The sequence below is a fragment of the Macaca thibetana genome, chromosome 13 (genome assembly GCF_024542745.1).
Source record: "Macaca thibetana thibetana isolate TM-01 chromosome 13, ASM2454274v1, whole genome shotgun sequence".
In the NCBI taxonomy this organism is placed as follows: Eukaryota; Metazoa; Chordata; class Mammalia; order Primates; family Cercopithecidae; genus Macaca; species Macaca thibetana.
In genome coordinates, this window is record NC_065590.1 from 48015295 (window position 1) to 48036960 (window position 21666).

At 38.0% G+C, this 21666-nt stretch overlaps 1 protein-coding gene across 2 annotated transcripts in view; it reads right to left on the bottom strand.

Annotated features, from left to right (window-relative positions):
* Positions 1 to 21666, bottom strand: part of LOC126933952 (uncharacterized) — a 408012-nt gene that overhangs the window by 34069 nt on the left and 352277 nt on the right. For both annotated transcript variants that reach the window (XR_007718781.1, XM_050754245.1), the window contains 3 exons: positions 6576 to 6638; positions 3289 to 3344; positions 1310 to 1464 (listed from right to left, as the gene is read on the bottom strand). Coding sequence is in view for 1 of the 2 variants with exons in the window: in XM_050754245.1 (XP_050610202.1) it covers positions 1310 to 1464; positions 3289 to 3344; positions 6576 to 6638 (274 nt within the window). In the remaining variant the exon portion in view is untranslated. The remainder of the gene's footprint in view (positions 1 to 1309; positions 1465 to 3288; positions 3345 to 6575; positions 6639 to 21666) is intronic.

Here is a 21666-nt window from a genome sequence, read left to right on the forward strand (position 1 = left end):
TGCAGGCTTACTCCAAGAATCAGGCGAGAACAGAATGAATGGATTATTACAAGGAACTTTGTACATTTTTAACTGCTGGACTTAATAAAATACCCTCTATGTGAGAATAGTGTTATGGTCGTCTGCACTTACTCTAGCTGAAGTTGGTGGTAGGATCTATCAAAAATGAGAAAAAACAGAAGCTGTTTTTTAAAAAAAGAAAGAAAGGAAAAAAGAAATTTGAAATGAATGACTGGGCTGGGTCATGCCCGTATGATTTATAGAGGAACAAAAAATTTGGAGAACTTGAGATCAACATATTCGAGCCCCCCCAAAGTTACAGGGAATTCATTTCCTGTACAAAGAAGTCTGAGGAAAGTGGAGAATAGAGTTCAGGGAAAGTGGGCCACAAAAAGGTGGATTTTCATTTCACGATTTCAGCTTGTTAAGGAGGTCATTTGTTACTGGAAAAAGTTACTAACCCACACATCATTTTATATATATGTATAAATGTGACCTCTTTCCTTGGAAGCCATGGAAGCACTTGTCTGTAAAAGGCAGAAAGAGTAACAGTTCCAAAGACTTCTTGCTGCTTAATTAACTTTCCAGTGAGAATTATTAAAATTCTTTATGTAATTCTTATTTAGTGCTCATTAAAGTGAAAGATACAAATGCTGGACAATGCAGGGTTCAGAGAATTTTAAGAAAGAAAAGTTAGTTTTGCAATAGCTGAGAATTATGAAAAGCTGTCATTAACTGTAGCCAAGTAGACCTTTCATTTTAAAAGTCACTGATTCAGATCTGAAATGATTAGATTTGATTTTCTCCCTTAATCTCATCCTCATGTCCTCCTTTCCTGAAAGCTCATTTCTCCTCAATTCCTCCTCAGCCCTAACCAGCCTAGTGGGGAGGAAAGTCCACCCAGAAGAGGAGGAAACTGCTCTGGGCCATGGCACTGGGGCAGTGCGCCCTCTGCTGGGAAGTCAGCCTGCAGTCCAGCTTGGGAAAATCCCCCCCAAAGAGCATGCCCCTAGGAAAGCAAAAGAGATGTGCATTTCCAATAGTGAAAATCCCTCATACAAGTGGCGTATCTTTCTCTGGTAAGTGGAGATTAGAGGAGGGGCCTGGGAGGGTGCATGCGAAGGCTTCATTAAACCAGAACTCAAATGCAGCTCTCCTCACAAAACATGTCTGACAACCCAGCCTGCCATGTAAAATAGCATCAGGAATGATGAACACATTACAAATTTGTAGACCCTAAAATTAAACTCCACCTCATTTATTTCATATTTCAGCAGGGCTGAGGATGCCTGACAGTAAAGGCACAGACCTTTCTTGATAAGCCCCATGGTTTCCTTCTTGGAGAAGGGATTGTGCTCTGTACAGATGCATTCAGTCTTCTTGAAGCCCAAACTCTGCTTGGTGGAGCCAGGAAAGAGGAGGCATGTTTCAGTGTTCTGCAGAAGAAAGTCAAGAATCCTAGCCCTGAGACAGAAGCAGGTGAATGTATTACCACAGGAAGACAAAGAGCTAGTCTTTCCCCCCTTACCTCTGTACATCATTTAGATCTTTGCTAGTAAAAATGTGGTTCACACACCAGCCATTTCAGCATCACCTGGGAGCTTGTTAGAAAACCAGGAGCCCATCCCACCCTAGACCAACTACATCATAATTTACATTTTAACAAGATTCCAGTAATCCATAAGTATGTTAAACCTTGAGATGCACCAGTGTAGACACTAAAGAGCTAAAGCACAAACAAAACTAGAGTATGGAACTTTACAAGCAGAAGGGGACCTAGCCACCACCTGCCTCCTTTGATAGAGAAACCAAGGCCCTGAGGGGAACACAACTACTCACGTATCTAAGAAGAACATTTTATACAGGCCTCAATTTGGTTTGGTGTATAAGCTGGAACAGGGATATCACAGATTTTTGTAGTTATCCTCATCACATACTACGAAACCAACAGAATATGGCACCAGCATTACAAGTGACAAAGGGCATAATTTCCCTGTGGGAGGAACCCTGTCTTCTAATCAGTTCTGTTCTACTGAAATGACTTGTCTACATTCTGCAGGAATTGACATAGAAATGAGATTCTGATATTCCTTCTATCCACATAATGATTGATGAAACACATGGGAAAAAAAAATTGAATTATATTATAATCTCCCAGGGAAACATAATTAAGTTGTGAAGCATTTCCATGAAATCCTAAAAGCCTTATATCATCTAGGCAGTTACTTCTACTACATGATCAATAATTATATTAATTATAGATAATTATTTTGATAGGATGGTGTGACTTTGGGGCTCCACTTATTCTTGATCTGATGCATTGATCCAACGTTGAAGACTTGGTTGGAGCCAGAGATGAACATAAATAACTCTTTTGGAGTCCCAAAAACCTTTATGATACTTACGTTAACTTGTACTACTTTGCAATTCCTGGCCACCAGTTTGATGTTTATTCACATAATCTAAAGGGTCATACTTGTGCAAGACTACCAGAATAGTAATTCTACTCTTAAATCTACAAGAAACAGAAGGAAGCTACTCCAGAAAGTAATAGATAATATATAATACATAAAATCCAATATTCCTTGAACTTTCAAAATTCCAAGACATCCAATACATTCTTTGTGTGTACACAGGACTGCCCAGCACATCCATGGCAACTCTAAGGCGGTGAGCTAAAAGAATCAGATCCAAAGTTAACAATGCTCAGAAAGTTAGGGTGACCATGGGTCCTTATATATTTAATATCTTTCTTTGTAAACACTTAATTTTGAAGGTTATCCCTGGAATATATTTCTCATAGCACACATTTTAAGCACAGGTAAAACCTGAGACTTCTACCTGACCCTCTTTCAACACTTTCCAGAGAGAGCCTCAGTGGGTGTATATGCCTTCTCACCTGAATAAGAGTATCAATAAGAACCAACAGAAAATACAGAGAGATTTAAAATAAAAGTAATAACTCAAGGGATCCTACAGCAAACACACCAGATTTTTTTAAGGTGACAACCATTATATGTTAACTTTCCTGAATTCTCCACATCATTCAAGATAACTTGGGTTTTTTAAACACAAAGGGATAATATAGTTTAAAAAAACAAAGGGTGATAGAAATAAAATCACTTATAAGTACGCATTATTTCATCAACATTTCCTTAAAATATTTGTAAAACATCTTGCTCACATGATGGTTACTATATGAGACATTGTAGATTTTTCTCTCAATGAGGCAGAGAAATTCAACATTTAAGAGTCAAGACTTAGAAGCCAAGGCCACCTGCCACTTACCACTTATATGGCTTGAACAATTTACTTAACCTTGCTCCGTGCCTCAGTTTCTGCATCTGTAAAATAGAGATCAAAATAATGTATGCCTAATGAAGTTATTATAAGGATTTAGTAAATTAATAAGCATGAGGCAATTAGAACATGCATGAGAAGTACTAAGCACTCAATATTATCTTTATTGCCCTTATAATATATGTAGGTTGGCTTATTTATGCTCATATTACAATTTATTCAAGAATAGTCTTCTTTAAAGTCACCATCCAGAGGATCTGAAAACCAAGTTTTAGTCTCCAACTTTGAGATACGCTTTCTTAAAAGCATATTTTAAAAAGAAAAAGCATTCAGAGGACTTGAAAACATAAGCTTACTCATGTTATACTTTGACAACACACACACACAAGCACAGAATAGTAACACCTCACAGCCCATTGCCAGAAGTTCCCACACAGGGGATTTGCCATAAAGAAAGCTAGATGTGACCCAATATTCTAGTGAGAGATCTCACCATTCAGAGCAGAATAACCTGAGAACAAAATAATGCAGAAAGCAGCCCGAGGTGCCTTTGTCTTTCCTCAGGTAAAATCAATTCCGTTATTATCCACAGTTGGGTACAGAATGGCAGATGAGCAGCATGGCTTTAGCCAGCGATACCTCTCAGAGAGTGGACTGCATGAGTAATATTTCACACCCTCAGCGTTGTCAAGAGAGAAAGGGGGAGATCCATCTTAGGTAGGGAAATTCATTCTAAGGAACTGTTAAGACATTAGAGAAGAAAAAAGGGAAGAAAAATCAGGCCAAATTCATACAGAAACACAGATTCCAGCCTGCCCTTATCCTCAGACAGAGAGGTCAAGGTGATGGGCGATATTGCCAGGCCTGCTATCTTTCTCTCTACTCTTGTATAGGGGGATGGTTTAGCCATATTTCCTATGTGTGGGAAGGAAATGAACCATGCACATGATGCTGCACAGCAAAGTGAAACAGAAAAAGCTTCCCAAAGAAAGTAGGCAGACATGAATGTAGCATTGTGTAACCCAAGAAATAGACCAACAATGATTGAAAGCAAGAAAATGACTTGGTCTTTCTTAAAACTGCAACAATTAGGCAATTGTGCTAACTAATAGGATCTGAGAAGATGTAAATAAGTTTTCTTTTTTTTATTAACAAAAGAAATGAGGAGGCAAATTTCAGCCCAGATGAAAGAAGGTAAATGATTCCTCCCCAAAGGCAGAGCCAAGATTTCTCAAATGAGTTTCCTCCTAAAAGAGGCAGAAGTAAAATATATGAATCCAGATGACATAATGTGCTGTGACCTAAATGTAGGCAGTGATGGTATCCTATTCTACAGACCAAGCTCTGGGTAATTGAATGCAAGACAAAGCAAAAATATAGAAAAGGCCACTCCAAAACAGAAGCATAAAAATGCAGTGTGTATAACAGTACTGAGAAGGGTACAGCTTTGTAGAACTGATTAATAAGGAGAGCAGTGAACAGAACAGAGTGGATTTGCAGAGATTAGGATGTAGCAAGCTTTGTCCAGAAGATTGTGTAAAGTTCTTATTGGCCTTGAATCTGAAAAAAGATTAAAAAAAAAGAAAGGCCAGGCTCAGTGGCTCACACCTATAATCCCAGCACTTTGGGAGGCCGAAACAGGTGGATCATGATGTTAAGAGATTCAGACCATTCTGGCCAATATGGTGAAACCCGTCTCTACTAAAAAGACAAAAATTAACTGCGCGTGGTGGCATGTGCCTGTAGCACCAAGTACTTGGGAGGCTGAGGCAGGAGAATCGCCTGGGAGGCAAAGGTTGCAGTGAGCCAAGATCACGCCACTGCACTCCAGCCTGGCGACAGAGCAAGACTCCACTTCAAAAAAAAAAAGAAAAAGAAAAAACCTACCTTCCATCAGGAAAGACCCCTGTAAGCTTTTGGTATATCTTAGTCAAAAACTTACCTTTTTCCATGTGCTATTTAAAAAATAAAATTTACAATAATTGTAAATATTTGTAAAATTATAAATGATGTGCCATCAAATTTACTGTAATGTGGAAATCATTCTTTCTGACATCTCTCCTGGAAGACAGTAGGGGAAACATGGTACTGTGTTTTTGATGTTAGAACGTATCAGAGACCAAACTTTAATTTTTGTTTTTCATCCACAGCATCTGAGCTCTGAGAAAACTCAGAGCTTCATAAGACCTAAAGGTCAGGTACCAAGGTGAATGAGAATAAGAGTCAGAAATATGAGATTGCCAGATGAGTGTCAAGAACTTGGGCATTTGTATTTCAAACTCTAAGAACTCCACACCAGAGCTTGCTCTACTGTGAAGGACAATATCACTTACTCCAGGTTCCAGGCAACAGATCATTTTTTTAAGGAATAAAGAAAAAAAAAGGAAGCTGGGCACAGTGGCTCACATCTGTAATGCTACCACTTTGGGAGCCCTAGGCAGGTGGATCACTTGAGGTCAGGAGTTCGAGAAAAGCCTGGCCAACATGGTGAAACCCCGTCCCTGCTAAAAATATAAAAATTAGCCAGGCGTGGTGGCTCATGTCTATAATCCCAGCTACTCGGGAGGCTGAGGCCCAAGAATTGCTTAAGCCTGGGAGGCAGAGGTTGCAGTGAGCTGAGATTGCACCACTGCACTCTAGCCTGGGCAAAAGAGCGAGACTCTGTCTCAAAAAAGAAACAAAACTAAAAAAACAAAAAAAGAAAGAAAAGAAAGAAAGAAAGAAAAGGCCAGCCTACAAATGCTCAGGAATCCAAAACCAAAAATAATGTTTATAAAACACAGATGTACAGACAACAAATGATAATTGCCATGACTTTAGGACCAGAAAGCACCTTTGGTGCATGGGCTTCTCTCCAATTATCATAAGACTTGGGACCGTCATTAAAGAGGCAATTAAATGTGTAGCCCTTCAAGGCCATAAGAGCTACTCAGCCAAAAACAGCCAGTGGCCCCCTCCTTTGCTTTAATCGGAGAGTTCTGAAGAGCTTCTGTTATCAGTGCTGTAATTTGTTATGTGGGGAGTTTGGAGATCCTGATGTCAGGGAAGGTGTTTGTGTCTCTAGGTGGGCACGACAGAAAAATAAATAAAGAGAAAAGTAGGTATTTTAGGAATGCAAATGCAACCAAAAATCAGGAAATCTTGGCCAACAACAGTTCTCAAATCTTTCACTTATTGCAAGAGGGAGAAGGGAAGACTTCCAAGTGTTAGACAATCCTAAATCAGGAAAAAGTAAAAGGCGTATTTCCGTGGCTGTGGAAGAAAGTGCTACGTACCTCAGGGAGCCTCGGCCCTGTCTGCTTCTTTCTTTCATTTTGACTTCCTTGGTGAGCTTTTCCCTGTGGTTTTAAGGAAATTAAAAAAAAAAAAAAAAAAAAAAAAGGTAAGAAAAAATACATATATATATATGCCCACACAAACGTGTGCATGTTTATTATATTCCTTTCTATAAACAGAAATAAAGACAAAAGAAGAAAAGTCTAATTTGTAGTTCAGTTTTCTGGCCTCAATTCTGGCTCACCAATGAATCTTCTTATATACAAAGCTGACTGAAGGGAGGGGTGGGATTGAATAACAAATTTATGTGATACAATCACATCATTTACAATCACATAATGGACCATATCCCAATTTTCAAAAGGCATAAAGTATCCTCATTAATACGATAAGTGCAGCAGTCAAATCAGCACTGTGATTTTATCAGGGTTTTTGACTGTACATGAATGAGAATGTAAAATGCATACAGAATTTTTAATGGGAAGGCTTTAACATTCTCTGAATGTATTTCTTACTGTCATTTGCATCACATTAAAGTGAAATTCTACATAAAAGGATAAAGAGAATATGTCCTAAATTACAGTTTTTCCATAGTTGTCATGTCCACACATAGAAAAATCTGATTCATACGCTCGAACATGATCCTAAATCTGAAAAGGCTGCACCAGTTCCCTATTTGTTTGTAGGTTTTATGTGGCTGTCAGGGCTGGAGAGAGCTCAGTAAGGTCAGAGTGTCAGGACAAAGCTAATAAAGATCATGGCAGGGCGGGAGATCCGGGGAGGGAGGGTGATTGTATTCACTGTCTCTACTCTAGCATATTATTAAATACTGTGCCTGCATTTTTCATTCTATATCAGACTACTAAAAAGTCACTCATGTTCCTTAGAGGTATTCTGTCGCTCCTCTAGAAAGCTTCTATCATTGGTTTAGTTAACTGCAGAGAGTTTATGAACATAGAGTTAATGTTTTATAAATCCAATTCTGTGTATTCCACCATGAATAAACATGTATAACATTGTTATGTACATGGGATATTTTGTAAACACTTACTTCATATCGAACATGTGTATATCTACTTATAGGTTAAAATATGATCCATATGTCAGAAGTTAGTTCCAAAATAATGGCAATTGGGTTAAGTGTGCTTGGCAGCTTATATACACTGAGGAAAAAAAAAAAAAAAAAGCAACCTGTCATTCCTCATTAACCCCACATCACACAGAGAGAAATCAATGATTGGTACATAGCAGTTGACACAGAATCTTGGGAATCTGAGAAAGTGCATTTTGCATCCTAGCAGAGGCCAACGTGTCACCTGCCAAGCTAATGAACTGGGAATAGAGCATGCCTGCTACATACGTACTGACTGCCTGCCCACTGGCTAACACACCTGGCCCATGCACAGGAATTCGTACCAAATGACATCACTCTGTTATCATTTTAGAGTCTGATTAAGACAGGATGCTTCCATTACAACCAATAGAAAAACATGCATGGAACTTGGGGTGAAATAGTTCCAATTCACAATAAGACCTACTAATGTATTTTGTGGCTAGAAAAATAATTTCATGTATGCACATGAAATGGGCCCATGTGAAATAAATGGATCTTGGCATGGCCAGTCTATCCATATGATTATTTTATCTTTTATTGGTGGGGAGGGCTGGGGAGGGCCAAGTCTTTCTCTGCTGCCCAGGCTGGAGTGCAATGGCCCGATCTCGGCTCATTACAACCTCTGCCTCCGAGATTCAAGTGATTCTCTTGCCTCAGCCTCCCGAATAGCTGGGACTACGGGCATATACCACCACGCCTGGCTAATTTTTGTATTTTTAGTAGATAAAGTCCATCTTCTTAGGGATGGACTTTACCAATGGCCTCTGCTCCCCTGAACCCCGGTGTGAACTGACCATGGAGATGTGGAAAAATATATCTGCACATGTGAGGACCCTCACAGTGGAGGGATGGGAAAAAACAGGAGGTGGGCGGGAGGCTGAGGTTTGGTTTTCCTCTTCTGCCAGTTCCAGCATCACACTTCAAGGATCCCAAAGATTCTAAGTTGAAACTTAGACTTTCAGGTTGTTATTACAGCCTATTAATCAAGACAGAGGGTTAGACCTTATTTTAGTCAACAGTTTGCTAGCTTGATTTGTAATGCAGATATTTCATCCTACATTTCTGTGGATCTCCCTTTGTATTCTTCCTCCAGGCCCTTTGAATGTTAAGGGTAATCATTAGTTTGTGACTTTATCCCAGGTAGATTCTTCCTACTCTCTCCTGCTTATCTCCCTCACATACAATGGAAATATAAAACAGGAGTCAGAGGGATAGAGCAGTGATGAACCAGGTAAATTCTTTTGTCCTAAGGTGTCCACTTTATGACCTACTGTGTAATTGCCACTTCTGCAGGCTTCACAGACAATGCAATGAAAAGCAACCTGATACTTTCTTCCTTAGCATCTTCAGAGGAGATGGGCAGCAATGTGTTTCTTAAGTCTGGAAATCTCTGGGTCTCAAGTTACTCTCAGTGTATCCTTTACCTTCTTCACAAACTCTTTAAAATCCTCAGGCTGTTCCATGGGTGCCTGTTCCATGGGTGCCTGATATGCTTCTCAGAGACATCACACGGTCTTAACAAATTCTATCACTAAATTATCCAGGTGTGGTGGTACACACCTGTGGTCACAGCTACTTGGGAGGCTGAGGTGGGAGAATCACTTGAGCCCAGGAGGTTGAGATTATAGTGAGCTATGATTGAGCCACTGCACCCCAGTCTGAGTGACAGAGCAAGATCCTGTCTTGACAGCAACAAAAATTCTATCACTATTTTCCTTATTTCTCCTATATTTAAGTCCTGGTGATCTTGTTACCTTTGATGTTATACTCACTATCAACATTTGGTGAGAAGGCAGGGTTTCTTCCCAGAAATATTAACTTTCTTTTTTTCTACATTGTTAGCACTTACTCTTTCTTCAACTTGGAGCTTAAGATTTCTCTCTTCCCAATGAACACCTCTATGAGGTCGTAGGAAACAAGTACATGTGGAGTCATACAGAGATAGAGCTGGATTTCAATTCAACACTTTGTTACTTACTATGTTATCTTGCACCAGTCACTCAAACTTTCTGAGACTCAGTCATCAGTAAATGGGTATTAGGCAACTGCTTCCAAGTTCTATTGGGAGGATTAGATGATATCATTGATGGAAAGCATCCGGTGTGTTTTTAGATAGATCTCATCTTGTGTTGACTCCCGGGTCAACATTAAGTACTTCTTCCTGTATGGTACATCATACCTATCACAGATCCCAGATAACTGGAACAGTGACATAAGGACACCAGGCCATAAAAATAATTCAATGCATTTAAGGGAGAGTTACCAGTTTTATTCAGTGGCATTTTAGGGGACAGTCAGAAAATGTGCTAGTGAGGTGGGCTAAAACCAAGTTGGGATAGGCATTTTAGATTAAATAAAGAAATTTGACTTAACTGTTATGTCTTAGAATTCCTGGAGTAGATATGTGAGCTTTCCATTTTCTTTAGATAAAACGTAATTAAACATCTTAAAGCACCTCAGCTTAATGTACACAGAATGGTGACATGTTGCCAAAGAAAGCTTTGGAACTTTGTTGCCTACAACTATGCGACAGCTTAGTAACCAAAGCATGCTTGCTATTACATCAATGATAAGTTCTGAATAAATTAACTACGTCCAACATGGCATAATGCTTTGGATCATGCAAGTGAGACTATCATATTCATAATTATCATTTTCCCCCAAACTAGACAAACTGTTTTATAGGATTTTTCTTAGTGCTTGTGTTTCAAAATGAAATTCTTACCAATTTGGGATACTAATGATTTAGCCATGTACCAAGTTGGAGTTTCTCCAGTGTGCATGTGCTCCTTATGAAAATGAAGAAGGCAAGCTGCCAATCAAAAGACTAGTTGCAGGTTGCAGGCAAAGACCAGATTGGTGATAATTGCTGGCATGGTGCCTAGCACAGTGTCCCATACACAAACATGCTCACAAAATGCTACTGGGTCCAGTCAAGACTTCCATATTCCAACTAAGAGCCCTCCCTTGAAGACATAACATTTGTTCAACCTAGAGTTGGAAGGAAGGCAGCGGTATGGACAATCTCCAATTAGCCAGAAGATTTTAATCTACTTTGCAGAACTAATCGAATGGTTGTGCTTCCCCAGTGTTCACGTGAATTGCACCCTAGCTGGAAGTTAACAGACTAAACAATAGCAGGAGCAATTAAGTGGATGTAAATGAATGTGATAGGCTAATTCTCACAAGGAGAACATCAATGTGTCAGTGTCAATGCACTGGTGCCCAGAATAAAGAAGGAATTGACTGGGATGAAGAAGGTAGCAATGAACAAGGTGTAGCAATCTTGGAAGGACATACATTCCTCAACTAGATTAGTTTGGAAATGCTTCGGATATAAGCAGAAGGAATAAAAATAAGTAATGATAGCAGTTCTCTTCTACATATCCTCTTGTGGGAGTAAAAGAAAGAAAATACCACACTTTCACATAAATACATTCAAGGTATATTATACCTTATGGTGTACCTTAACTATGAAATAGATTGTTGGATACGGAATAGGGTAAAACACAAATCTACTTACAGTGAGGAGGAGGACATTTTCATGACCTGGGAAGCTAAGAATTCAAAAGAGGACAAACTTCCTTGGCCTTTTTCATATTTGGAAATGGGAACTGATTGACAGAATAAGAAAGCTATAAAAGCTTATTGCTGCTGGGTTTCCGCAGAGTCTAGAAAGACAGAAGAAAATATGGCACAATAGCAAAACTTGAATTTTTGCTTAAGTTCTTTCCTTTAGCACTTTGATACTTTAGGGAAATCTCAACATCTATAGACTGGGGTGTGAGACTTGGAGAGAATGTGAAATTTGTAAAGATTATTTTACATGCTGCCCCAGAAAATTCCTTTTGTTTAAAGCATCTGAGAACATTATCTGATTTCATTTTTAGCTGTTTTGAAAGAAAAGAATCAGATGAATGCAATGGGTTCAGCCTGACACCCTGCCTTCTGTTTTTCGGGGTATCCTAAAGTTCCTCTGGAATGCATTGGGTGAGAGAGAAAGTTCTGTGTCAACTCTTCTGTCAGGGGTGAGTCTAAATCTACCTTTCCTCATAAATCTGCAGAGGACATCCCTGAATGTATTGACTCTCTGGTCCATGCTGAACATATCATAAATGGGCCTGATTACTATTATAACACATTGCCTGTCAAAAATCAAAGGATGGAAGAAGAGAGTAAATCAGATGCATAAAGGAAGAAAGACAATCATAATGTCATAATACACTGTATGGTATATACAGTATTTTATTGAAGAATAGTTTCCCAATGGGCAACTGAGACATTAGAGTAAACCGTAAATAATCAAAATTAATAGATTGGTAGAATAAGAGAATGAAAAAACTCATCTATTGTCTGGAAAAGAAAAGTGGGTACATACAGAGTCTTTTTAGAGTATGTTCAGATGATTTAAAAAAGCATAATCAGAAATAAAAGTATTGTGTGAATATGAAGAATATTATTTATCATCATACTATGTTATATAAGCCATTATTGAAATTAAGCTATACATGAATGAATGGCATGCATAGTTTTAGTTCTTCACCTTTCTATAACTTTTTAAAATTGTTTAACAGAAACCTATAAGTTTTTGTTTCTGCCAAGATCAAGTCTATGACTTTGGCTACTTATGTAAATAAATTTTACCAGGAAAAGGTTGAACATGAACAATTGAATTATCAGAAAGAAATATAAATCTAAGTTCAGTTAAATTAGTTGTATTGACACAGGAGTTTTCTCGGTCACTTTGCCAGCCAGAGACTTTTGGCTGGTGATGCCCCTGCCTGGGCCTCACTTAGCCCCAGGCCTGCCACAGAAGGTGTGCCACCCACTTGGCCCACCAGGCTATGCCTGGTTTGCACACTGGCTCAGCCTAGACCTGGCTTGGGCATGCCCCAGCCCACCTGTGTTACAGCTCATACTCGTGTTTGGTGGTTCCTGAGTTCTTGTCCTGTGTCCAAGAAGAATGAGGTTATGCTGACAATCAAAGGGTGAGGAAGGCAGATAAAAGTTTTATTGAGTGATAAAACAGCTCTCAGCAGAGAGAGGATGTGAGGGTGGCCCCCCACCTTAAGTCAGGTGGTTCCTCTCTCAGTGTCACTGGGTCTGGGGCTTTTATGTGGTCAGAATGAGGGAGTGCATGCTGACTGGTTTGTGAATATGCAAAAAAGGCTGAAACAAAGGCACCACTCAAAGGTGGGCATGACAGTGTGAAAAAACAATTAGGGAAGGGTAGGTATATGCAAGGTATATGTAAAACAGGTGAAGGGTGGGGATCAATCAGAGAAAAGCACACCAAATGGGAAGAGAGGTTCTCAATCTGGTCCATGGATTTACTTGGGACTTGTGGCTAGGCATTAAACTGTCCTTGGCTTGAAGGTGGGATTTTACCAGGGACCTGCCCTATCTGCCTAGGATTTTCCTGCCTGCTGCTGCTATCAGTGTCATTGACCCAACTCCAGTCTTTTTGTAGACAAAGCCTACAAAACAGTATTAAGGACATTTTACCTGACAGGTTTAGATAGAAACATTACAAATTAGCAACTCCTTTCCAATAAAGCAAGAAATGAAACAATGAGTAGCAAAAGTTGAGCTATTATGCCTCAGTGATTTAAATTGAATTAAGAATTTTTTGAGACACAAAATCTTTAAGGTTGTAATGTAACAACCTAGTGAACCATCTGACCTGTATGTTTATTTGAAGGCTAAGGTAGTACTTGCATATGGGCTGGCAGGAGGAAAGGAAAGTATAAAGTAAAAAGTTCAAGCAGCTTTCAAAATTATTTGCCGACAAGTTTAACACACCATACACTGTAAAATACTAGAATTGTTCTTATGAGAAGAAAATGTGAAAACAAGGAAGCATCAGTAATAGGGTCTTATAAAATAAACAGTATGCATTTAAAAGGCAAGAAAAAATCATGGCATAAATTTGACTCCATGGAGATAGATTACTGGTTTTGTCTGAAAGAAGGAGGCAGTGCTTTAGACATACCTGGTATTATGAAACAAATGTGGAGTTTGAGGAACTATGAATCTATTTTTCCATGATTTACAAATGCATATTTTTATGGAAGGAACTTTTTCTTTCTGTGTACAAATTAGATAAAAATGTATTTGTTTTATGCTAACAGTGAGTTAGGAAGGTAGAACCAGTTAACCTTATACTTTTTTTTTTTTTTAAGTAAAAGAAATACCAGCTCAAATTATCAACTTGTAGCCATGTTCTTGATAATATTATGAAAATAACAAATGGTATGATAGAGATTTTAAAATAAATTTTGTTTGCTGATTCCTAATAACAAGTAAAGAACATGGTCTCCTTTTGTCCTAATACGTTTTCCTTAGTTTCTGACTTTTGGCAACATCTCCAGAGAGTCAGCAGGGAATGGATGGGAAATTAAAGACTCATATCCTAATTTTATTGGAGGAGAAAATGTTTTCACTGACGTGGAATTATACAGTTTAGTCACAGATAAAAATCTGGTTTCATAGCATCTAATTTGATTTTTACGAAAGGTGTGAGCATTCTTTGCTTTTGACAAAAACAACATGAAATATCTTGCATGGTAGAGCTAACTTGTATGAATGGTATACATTGTTCCAGGAGCTATTCTAGATATTCAATGTGCACCATTCTATTTTGTACTTATAATAAGTCAATAAATATTTAAGATAAAGGGCTTGTTAAAGCTCTTCCTACCAGTGAAGGGCAAGGACCAAGATTCCAACAGGTGAACTGCCCACTAAAAGGATGTTATGAAGTCTCTAATGGTAATATGCATAACTTTGGAACAGAATAAATTAAATGGAGTAATGTTATTATCAGATAATTTTTGTCACTTTTCCATCAACCCATAAACGTCTTCTCTACAGAATTCTTGTCATTTGACAAGTATTTTTGGTATTAAAAAGAACAATTTTATCATGACTAAAAATGGATCAGAACTTGAATACATCTTTTTTTTTAGGCCCAAATTCCAATTCCTATCTTAACACAAAGAATATGAAGGAAAGGAAAGAAATGAAAGAACAACAGAATGAATGACAGGGGAACAGAAAAGGTGAAGGGAGGGAGGGAGGAGGTGAAAGAGAGAGATAGAGAGAGAAGAAAGGGTCTAGGTAAAATCTGTGGTCATTATAAATGTTTTTGAAACTGTTTCTAGACATGGAAAGAAATGGGTGCATTTTCCTGACAATGATATATCTATTAATATATCTACTATATCTATATGCTACATATATTCAAGGAAGATGAACAGGAATCAACGGCAATATTTGGCCATGAATGCTGAATACTAGTATATGCAGTCTTTGATCTTTGTCAGAGATAAAGTAATTAAACAAATTATTAAAGGTAAAATGATTAGGTCGGGCATGTGCAGATATATTTTTCCACATCTCCATGGTCAGTTCACACCAGGGTTCAGGGGAGCACAGGCCATTGGTAAAGTCCATCCCTAAGAAGATGGACCTACACAGGCCCTACAGTGGGTTTGGGGCCATATAGGCAGGGAATTTGGGGATCTATTATATTTACAGCATGACCTAGAAGGGGGCAAATGTCCAGGATTCAGGTGAGAATGTCTGTTGGTTCTTTGGATACCTTATCCCTTAAGGAGGACTGAAAAAGGTCAGAAAAGAAAAGAAAAAAAAAGGCCCCAGAAAAGCACAGGGCTCAAGGCAAGGACAGCTTTTGCCTAACTGTAAAAACGGCATTGCAAAGAGTAGTATAAAAAAAATGCTTTTCTATAATCCATAGATCCTGTTTTGGCACCAAAGTTCCTCTTTGGTGCTCCACTTGGCCCATAGCATTACACAACCTCCTTAGGTGGCCCCATTCACATGGAGGCACATGGAAGCCTTGCGTTAGGCATGGTTAGGTCACTAATAAGAGTCCCTAAAAAGAGGCTAGGATTTCGAATGTTCATCTTTTGCACTTTTGAGTAGCTAAAAGCTTTTTTTAAACTCTCATTCAGTCCAGTGTCTCCACATAGATACAAACTGCCATAAAGCAAAGGAAAAAATTTGAGACCCCCCTTCAACTGATTTCTCCATTGCCTTCACAAATACATATGCACACATGCACGCACACACACACAGGGTTTAACTAGCTATTCAATACTGTCCCAATTAAAAGTTGAATGCATCAGCAAATTGAACCCTAGAAGCTAGTTAGTTCTGTGCCTTAGTCTACTCACCTAGCTATAGAGCTTACTTCATCAGAAAACTCTCTCTCTGTTCAAAACAGAGAGCTTCCCTCTGCAAACTCACTCTACAAAGTGCATTAGACTCCACATCACATCTATGCTCCTTCAGCCCTAGTGGATAGAACAAGTTTCTCTGAGAGGATCATTTCTGTTGACCGAACTTTAAGTTCTTTTCCCAGATCCCTGACATGATTTGACTGAATTTCTTGAAGCTTTTGTGTGTAAAGGTTGCAGAATGTCAATTCTCTAGTGATGGGATTTAGAAAAAGGAATGAAACCCAGAGACTTTATTCAGAGCATGTGAGGAACCACCTTTATTACTAAGTATTTCATACAATGGTATTAAAGCTATTTGCCATGCTTTTTTTTATCCAAGGGTTCGACACAATTTCTCATTGTGCAGATAGCTGCTCCTAAAATTAAACCAATAACAATCAGTAGCATGTTATTGAAAGCTTATGATGTTCCAGACACTGGGTTTGGTACTTTTCATGAGTTCTCTTCTAACCTTCTACCAATCTTATGAAATGGGTATTATTATTACTCTTGCTGCTGTTATCGATGTCATTAAGAAGACAAGAAAACCGAGGCTTGGTGAAGCTAAATAACTTCTCCAACATTTTATTGCTAACAAGTAGCAGAATCTTAAGTTAAAACCAGGCACTGTGATCTTGTGACTTCAGAAGCCTTCTACTTAATGGCACTAATGCCCATTTGCATTTGTAAAGCATATTTCTGGAAGACACAAAGAGGGGGCAAATATTCTTCTGCCTCTTAATAAGACCTTAACCTAAAAGGGAATCAAAAATGAGAAAATACCAAGGTGGAGTAACAGGGACTATATTTACCCTTCCACCTGAACAACTAAAAGGAAGAGAGAATATATTAGTGTATATATTCATATTGATATATTCATATACATAAATACATGTGCATGATATGAATACACACACATACACACACAGAGAGATCTACAGTTTTCAGACCATTGTCCAATAAGTGACAAAAGAGAGTGATAACTTATAAGTGAGAAACAAGTCAGGTAAGCCCTAAGATTGTCCCGCCTTACTTCGTTGAGAGAATTCTTGGGCTACAGTACAGAGAGAAAGTCATTCTTCTCCTAGGCATTTACTCAAGAAATAAAAGTGTCTGTCCATATAAAGATTTGTACATTATACTCAGAGCAACAGTTATATCTGTAATAGCTAAAAATTGGGAACAATTCAAATGGGTAAATAAAATGTGGTATATCCACACAATGGAATAGTGCTCAGTAATAAAAAGGAATAACTATTGATATCTGCAATAAATAAATGAATCTCAAAACAATCATGCAGCAAAAGAAACAAATGAATACATACCACATGATTTCATATCATATAAAATTCTAGAAAATGCAAATGAATCTAAAGTGACAGGAAGCAACACAGTGGCTGCATGGGTGCAGAGAAGGATTGCAAAGAGACAGGGGAGTAGTTGTGGATAATTAATATGTTCATTTTCATCAATGTGGTAATGGTTTCACAGGTGCATAAATATGTACAAATTTATCAAAGTGTATACTTTAAATATGTGTAATTTATTGTATGTCAATTATAGCTCAATAAAGCCATTTAAAAAATAGAACAGTTTTAATTAACAAGATGAAAGGTTTCTATCTTACTTGTTTTGTTTTTAGCATAGAATAGAAGCTGTATAAGAGCAGAGATATTGTTTATCTTGCTTATTTTGGGTCTCTAGTGACTAAACTTAGGTGTACCGATTACTACTTCTGAGTAACTAATGCAAAATGTAGTGGCATAAAATGGTCACCTATCATGTTCATAGATCCTCTGCATGAATTTATGGCAGAGTTGGGATGGCTTCTTTCTGTTCCATGATATTTGAGGTCTTAACTAAATTGTTGGGTACTAGAAGCACTGGAGCTCCCTTATCACTTCGTGTGGTCTCTCCAGCGAGGAGGCTCCAAGGTAGCCAGACTTGTTACACGTCAGTTCTGGGCTCTCAAGGTCTGACTTCCAAGGGAGAAATCTAGGAGGAAGCTGTGTTACAGGTTTTGTAATCTACTCCCAGAAGTCACTAAGGGGCACTTCCACCACAGTATTTTTGATTGAGGCAGTTATAAAAATTTGCCCCGGTTACGGTGAAAGAATATAAATACCACTCTCAATGGAGGATTCTCAACAATTGTGCCAACATTTTAAGAACACGTGGAAAAGAATATATATCAGTGCAGCCATGTTTGGAAAATTCAGTCTGCTGCACTGTGTCTATGTTACACAAATGAAGATATGAATATGAGTTGGTCATTTCAACTTCATATGCAGTCTTACATGCCATAGAAAATGAAATCCATGCATTCATTACACAGATGCACAGAGTGCATCTTTTTTACACAATGTGGTTTCAAGATAGAATGTTTTAACTTGTACCCTGAAGGAGCTCATATTTATAGATAAATATATGAGAAAAGAGAAAGAAAATATAGAAAATGGCAACTTAGCACAGAAGGTTTAAGTCTTAGGGAAGGTATTTAGTATTATCAGGGTTTTCAGAAAGCAGAGGCTACTACTGGCTGAAGAAACAGTAAATGCTGCATGGGGTGTGGAGTATTAGAACTAAGACTGGAAAGTTTAGTAAGATTTCCACAGAAGATGCTGAGAGACAAGCATTGAAAGTAAGGAAATAAAAGTTTGATTCAAGAAATTGACCAAACCTAGTACATTATCTGAAACTCCAAGGCCCCTTTAGAGCTACAGATTCTACACCCTACTTCTAGAGTATTTTAATTTATTAAATTCCTCTCCCCCAGGACATTTTGATGATCAATCAGATTTTGAAACCACTGAGGTATAGGATATACGCAGATGGAAATAAAGATGTCTGTAAGAAAGATTAGAATCAAATCATAGGGGACTTAAATGAATCAAATGGTCTGCAATAGAATCTGATGATTATTTCACTTATATTTATTAACTTATCAGAGCACCACACTTTCCAGCTAAATGCTGCACATTTGTGGTAAGTCAGATTATAAATCAGTAAATAATAAATAATGACAGCATTAAGTACTTGATGATACATCGGCAAGCCTACAGTGTAACTTTAAATTACGATTTTTTAAAACATGGAATTTAGAGTCAGGAGAAAGCTTAGTAGTCCTTCAGTTTCTTTCCCTAAGTTCACAACCTTATTTAATTCTTCCCCAAAAGTGTATATAAAATTCCTTTCTATTTTGCATGGAGGAGACTTCAGAAATTCATTTCACAGGAAAGTTTCAGTGGAGACACATTTTGTGATATAGAATGAAAGGTGCCTTATGCACACAAGATGTTATACCTATAATATTGCTGTCATATTATTTATAAACCATAGGCTTTTCATATCACTTTTATGCACTGGTAGATTTTGGCAGTTCTATGGTTTCCTTTGATATATAATTTATTGTGTCAACTAATCCTGAAAAAAAAATCCACAATAAATAGATAAATTGATGTTCATCCAGCAGAACTATACAGTACGAAATGTAAGTTCATTTGCAGAAAAGAAAAGCTATATAAGAAGCAGAACCATTGTTTGTCAGTTTTGAATTGCTAAATTTGTTCTTTGCCAAAATTTCTAATTTCTAATTAGGATTGTAGGTACTATTTCTCTCTCTCTCTCTGTGTGTGTGTGTGTGTGTGTGTGTGTGTGTGTTTCTCTCTCAGAATGGCATCTGTGAGTCTCTTTTGATAATGAATACGCCAAGGGGGCCCAGAGTTAAGTCTAGGCCTCAGAACTAGGAACATTTCCATCAAAGATGGTTTGTTAATAATAAAGTAAGGAGGGAAAAAAGCTATTTGCTTCTTTTGTGGCTCTGACCCTCCCTTGGTCCTGCCAGGCCTGCCTGAGCATCAGCAGAGTTCAGTGGTAATTAAAGCAACAGTGTTGTGAAAAAAGTGTGAATTACTTTTACGGGAAGACTTGGATGTTGCTACTGACTGACAAAGCACAGCGGGGGACTCTGCTGGATATTAAAGAGTGATGGTAGTCCCTGTATTGTAAGGTGGCTTTTCAGCACAATGCAAAATTGTGACTTTTCACAAGTTGATATCTCTGGAACCATTCGAGTTATCAGCTTAAAATTTAGATATATATTTTTTCCCCTTGGCAAGCTTGTGGAGCAAAACTATGTCACATTTCATGAAATGCGATATGGTGGTTGGAATTATGGAGAGCTAAAGTATATTTTCTTCCTTTTCTTCCCCTGGATTTTGACTCTATCATGGAATTATTTCAACCTTGAAGATTGCAGAAAATAGTGAGGAAAAAGCTATAAAGGGATCATATGTTCAACCCTTTCTTGGCAAGTTATTTCAATGTCAACTATCTAGGCTTTCTGTTTCTGTCATTTTTTAAAAAAGAAAGAAGTGCAGACCAGCACTCTGTTGACAATGCCAAGAAATGCCAACTCTGGGCTCTCAGCACTGGTGTATAAATACCCAGAAGGATGGTGGGTTCCTCCCACCACACCCAGCCAGGAAAAGTTCTGATCTTACTCCTGTCACTGCCAATCTTGGTCAGCCAACTCCTACACAGGTATAATATTAATGTTGATTCTGCTCCTTATCCAGTGAGAAAAAATGTCCTTAACCAAATCCAACAAACCAAATTTGTGGATGTGAATCAAGAGGATAAAATAGCCCAATAAACTATTAATCACTTTTCATTTTATAAGCTAACAGACACTATCAGTATTCCTGAATCAGGTTCACAGAGAACACGTGGAATTCTATGTAAAGACATCATCAACAAACCAGGGAAGACTGCAACTGGTAAGATGCAACTGAAAAGTGATGGGAAATACGTATGTTATATGAGCCTGTATTAGTGATATATCACATAACCAATGAATAATATATCATGTAACATGCAAACGCTCTTTCATGTTTATCACTTTCTCCCTGAAGTAAGTGGGTTGAGATAGTGAGTAAAATTCCTATGCTTGGTATATTTTTGGTAACCCTACCCACATCTGACCACAGTGGGACCTTTTGTGGATCGATGGACACAGCAAAGCAGAAGGCAACGGAGTATGGTGAATAAGAGCTCACCCACACACTGTGCAACGCCAATTTCTCCATGTGCAAAAAGGTTGTAATAAGCATTCCCAACTTATTTTAAAAATTAAGTGAATTAATATATTAAAAATAGTTTAGCAAAATGCCTGACATTTAGGAGTAATTAATAAAAGCTAACTGTTACTATCATCATTATCAAACAAGGTGTGAGAATGATGCAAGGTGATCCAAGGAATCCCCTTTGCTTTTAGATATACTGATTCTGTGTGATTTGTTAAGCAATGGGGTAATATTTTTTAAGTAGCATGAGGTCATAAAATGGCATTTAGGGGATGAGGCTGTGACATGCCAAACAATAGATGGTTTAAATAGACAACAATGATATAAACAGAATAACTGGGGTGCTCAAAATGACATTCTTTCACCCCACTAGTGCAAAGTTTAATTAGTATGTAAATGGCATACTCATTTAAAATTGACATAATGCCACCTCTTTTCATGCCAAGCTGTCAGGGCCTATGAAACTGTAAAATTCCTGACACTAAACATTTGTTGTAAACTGATCCTTCCAAAAGTAACTTAACTAAAGCTGAAAAGGCAGGAAAGGTGATAATCACTTTTTTTTAAAAAGCTACTTCTTCATTCTTTCTTTCAGAGAAAAAGGCCCAAATTGCTTTTGGGGAGAGATTCACCACATTATATTGGGCTG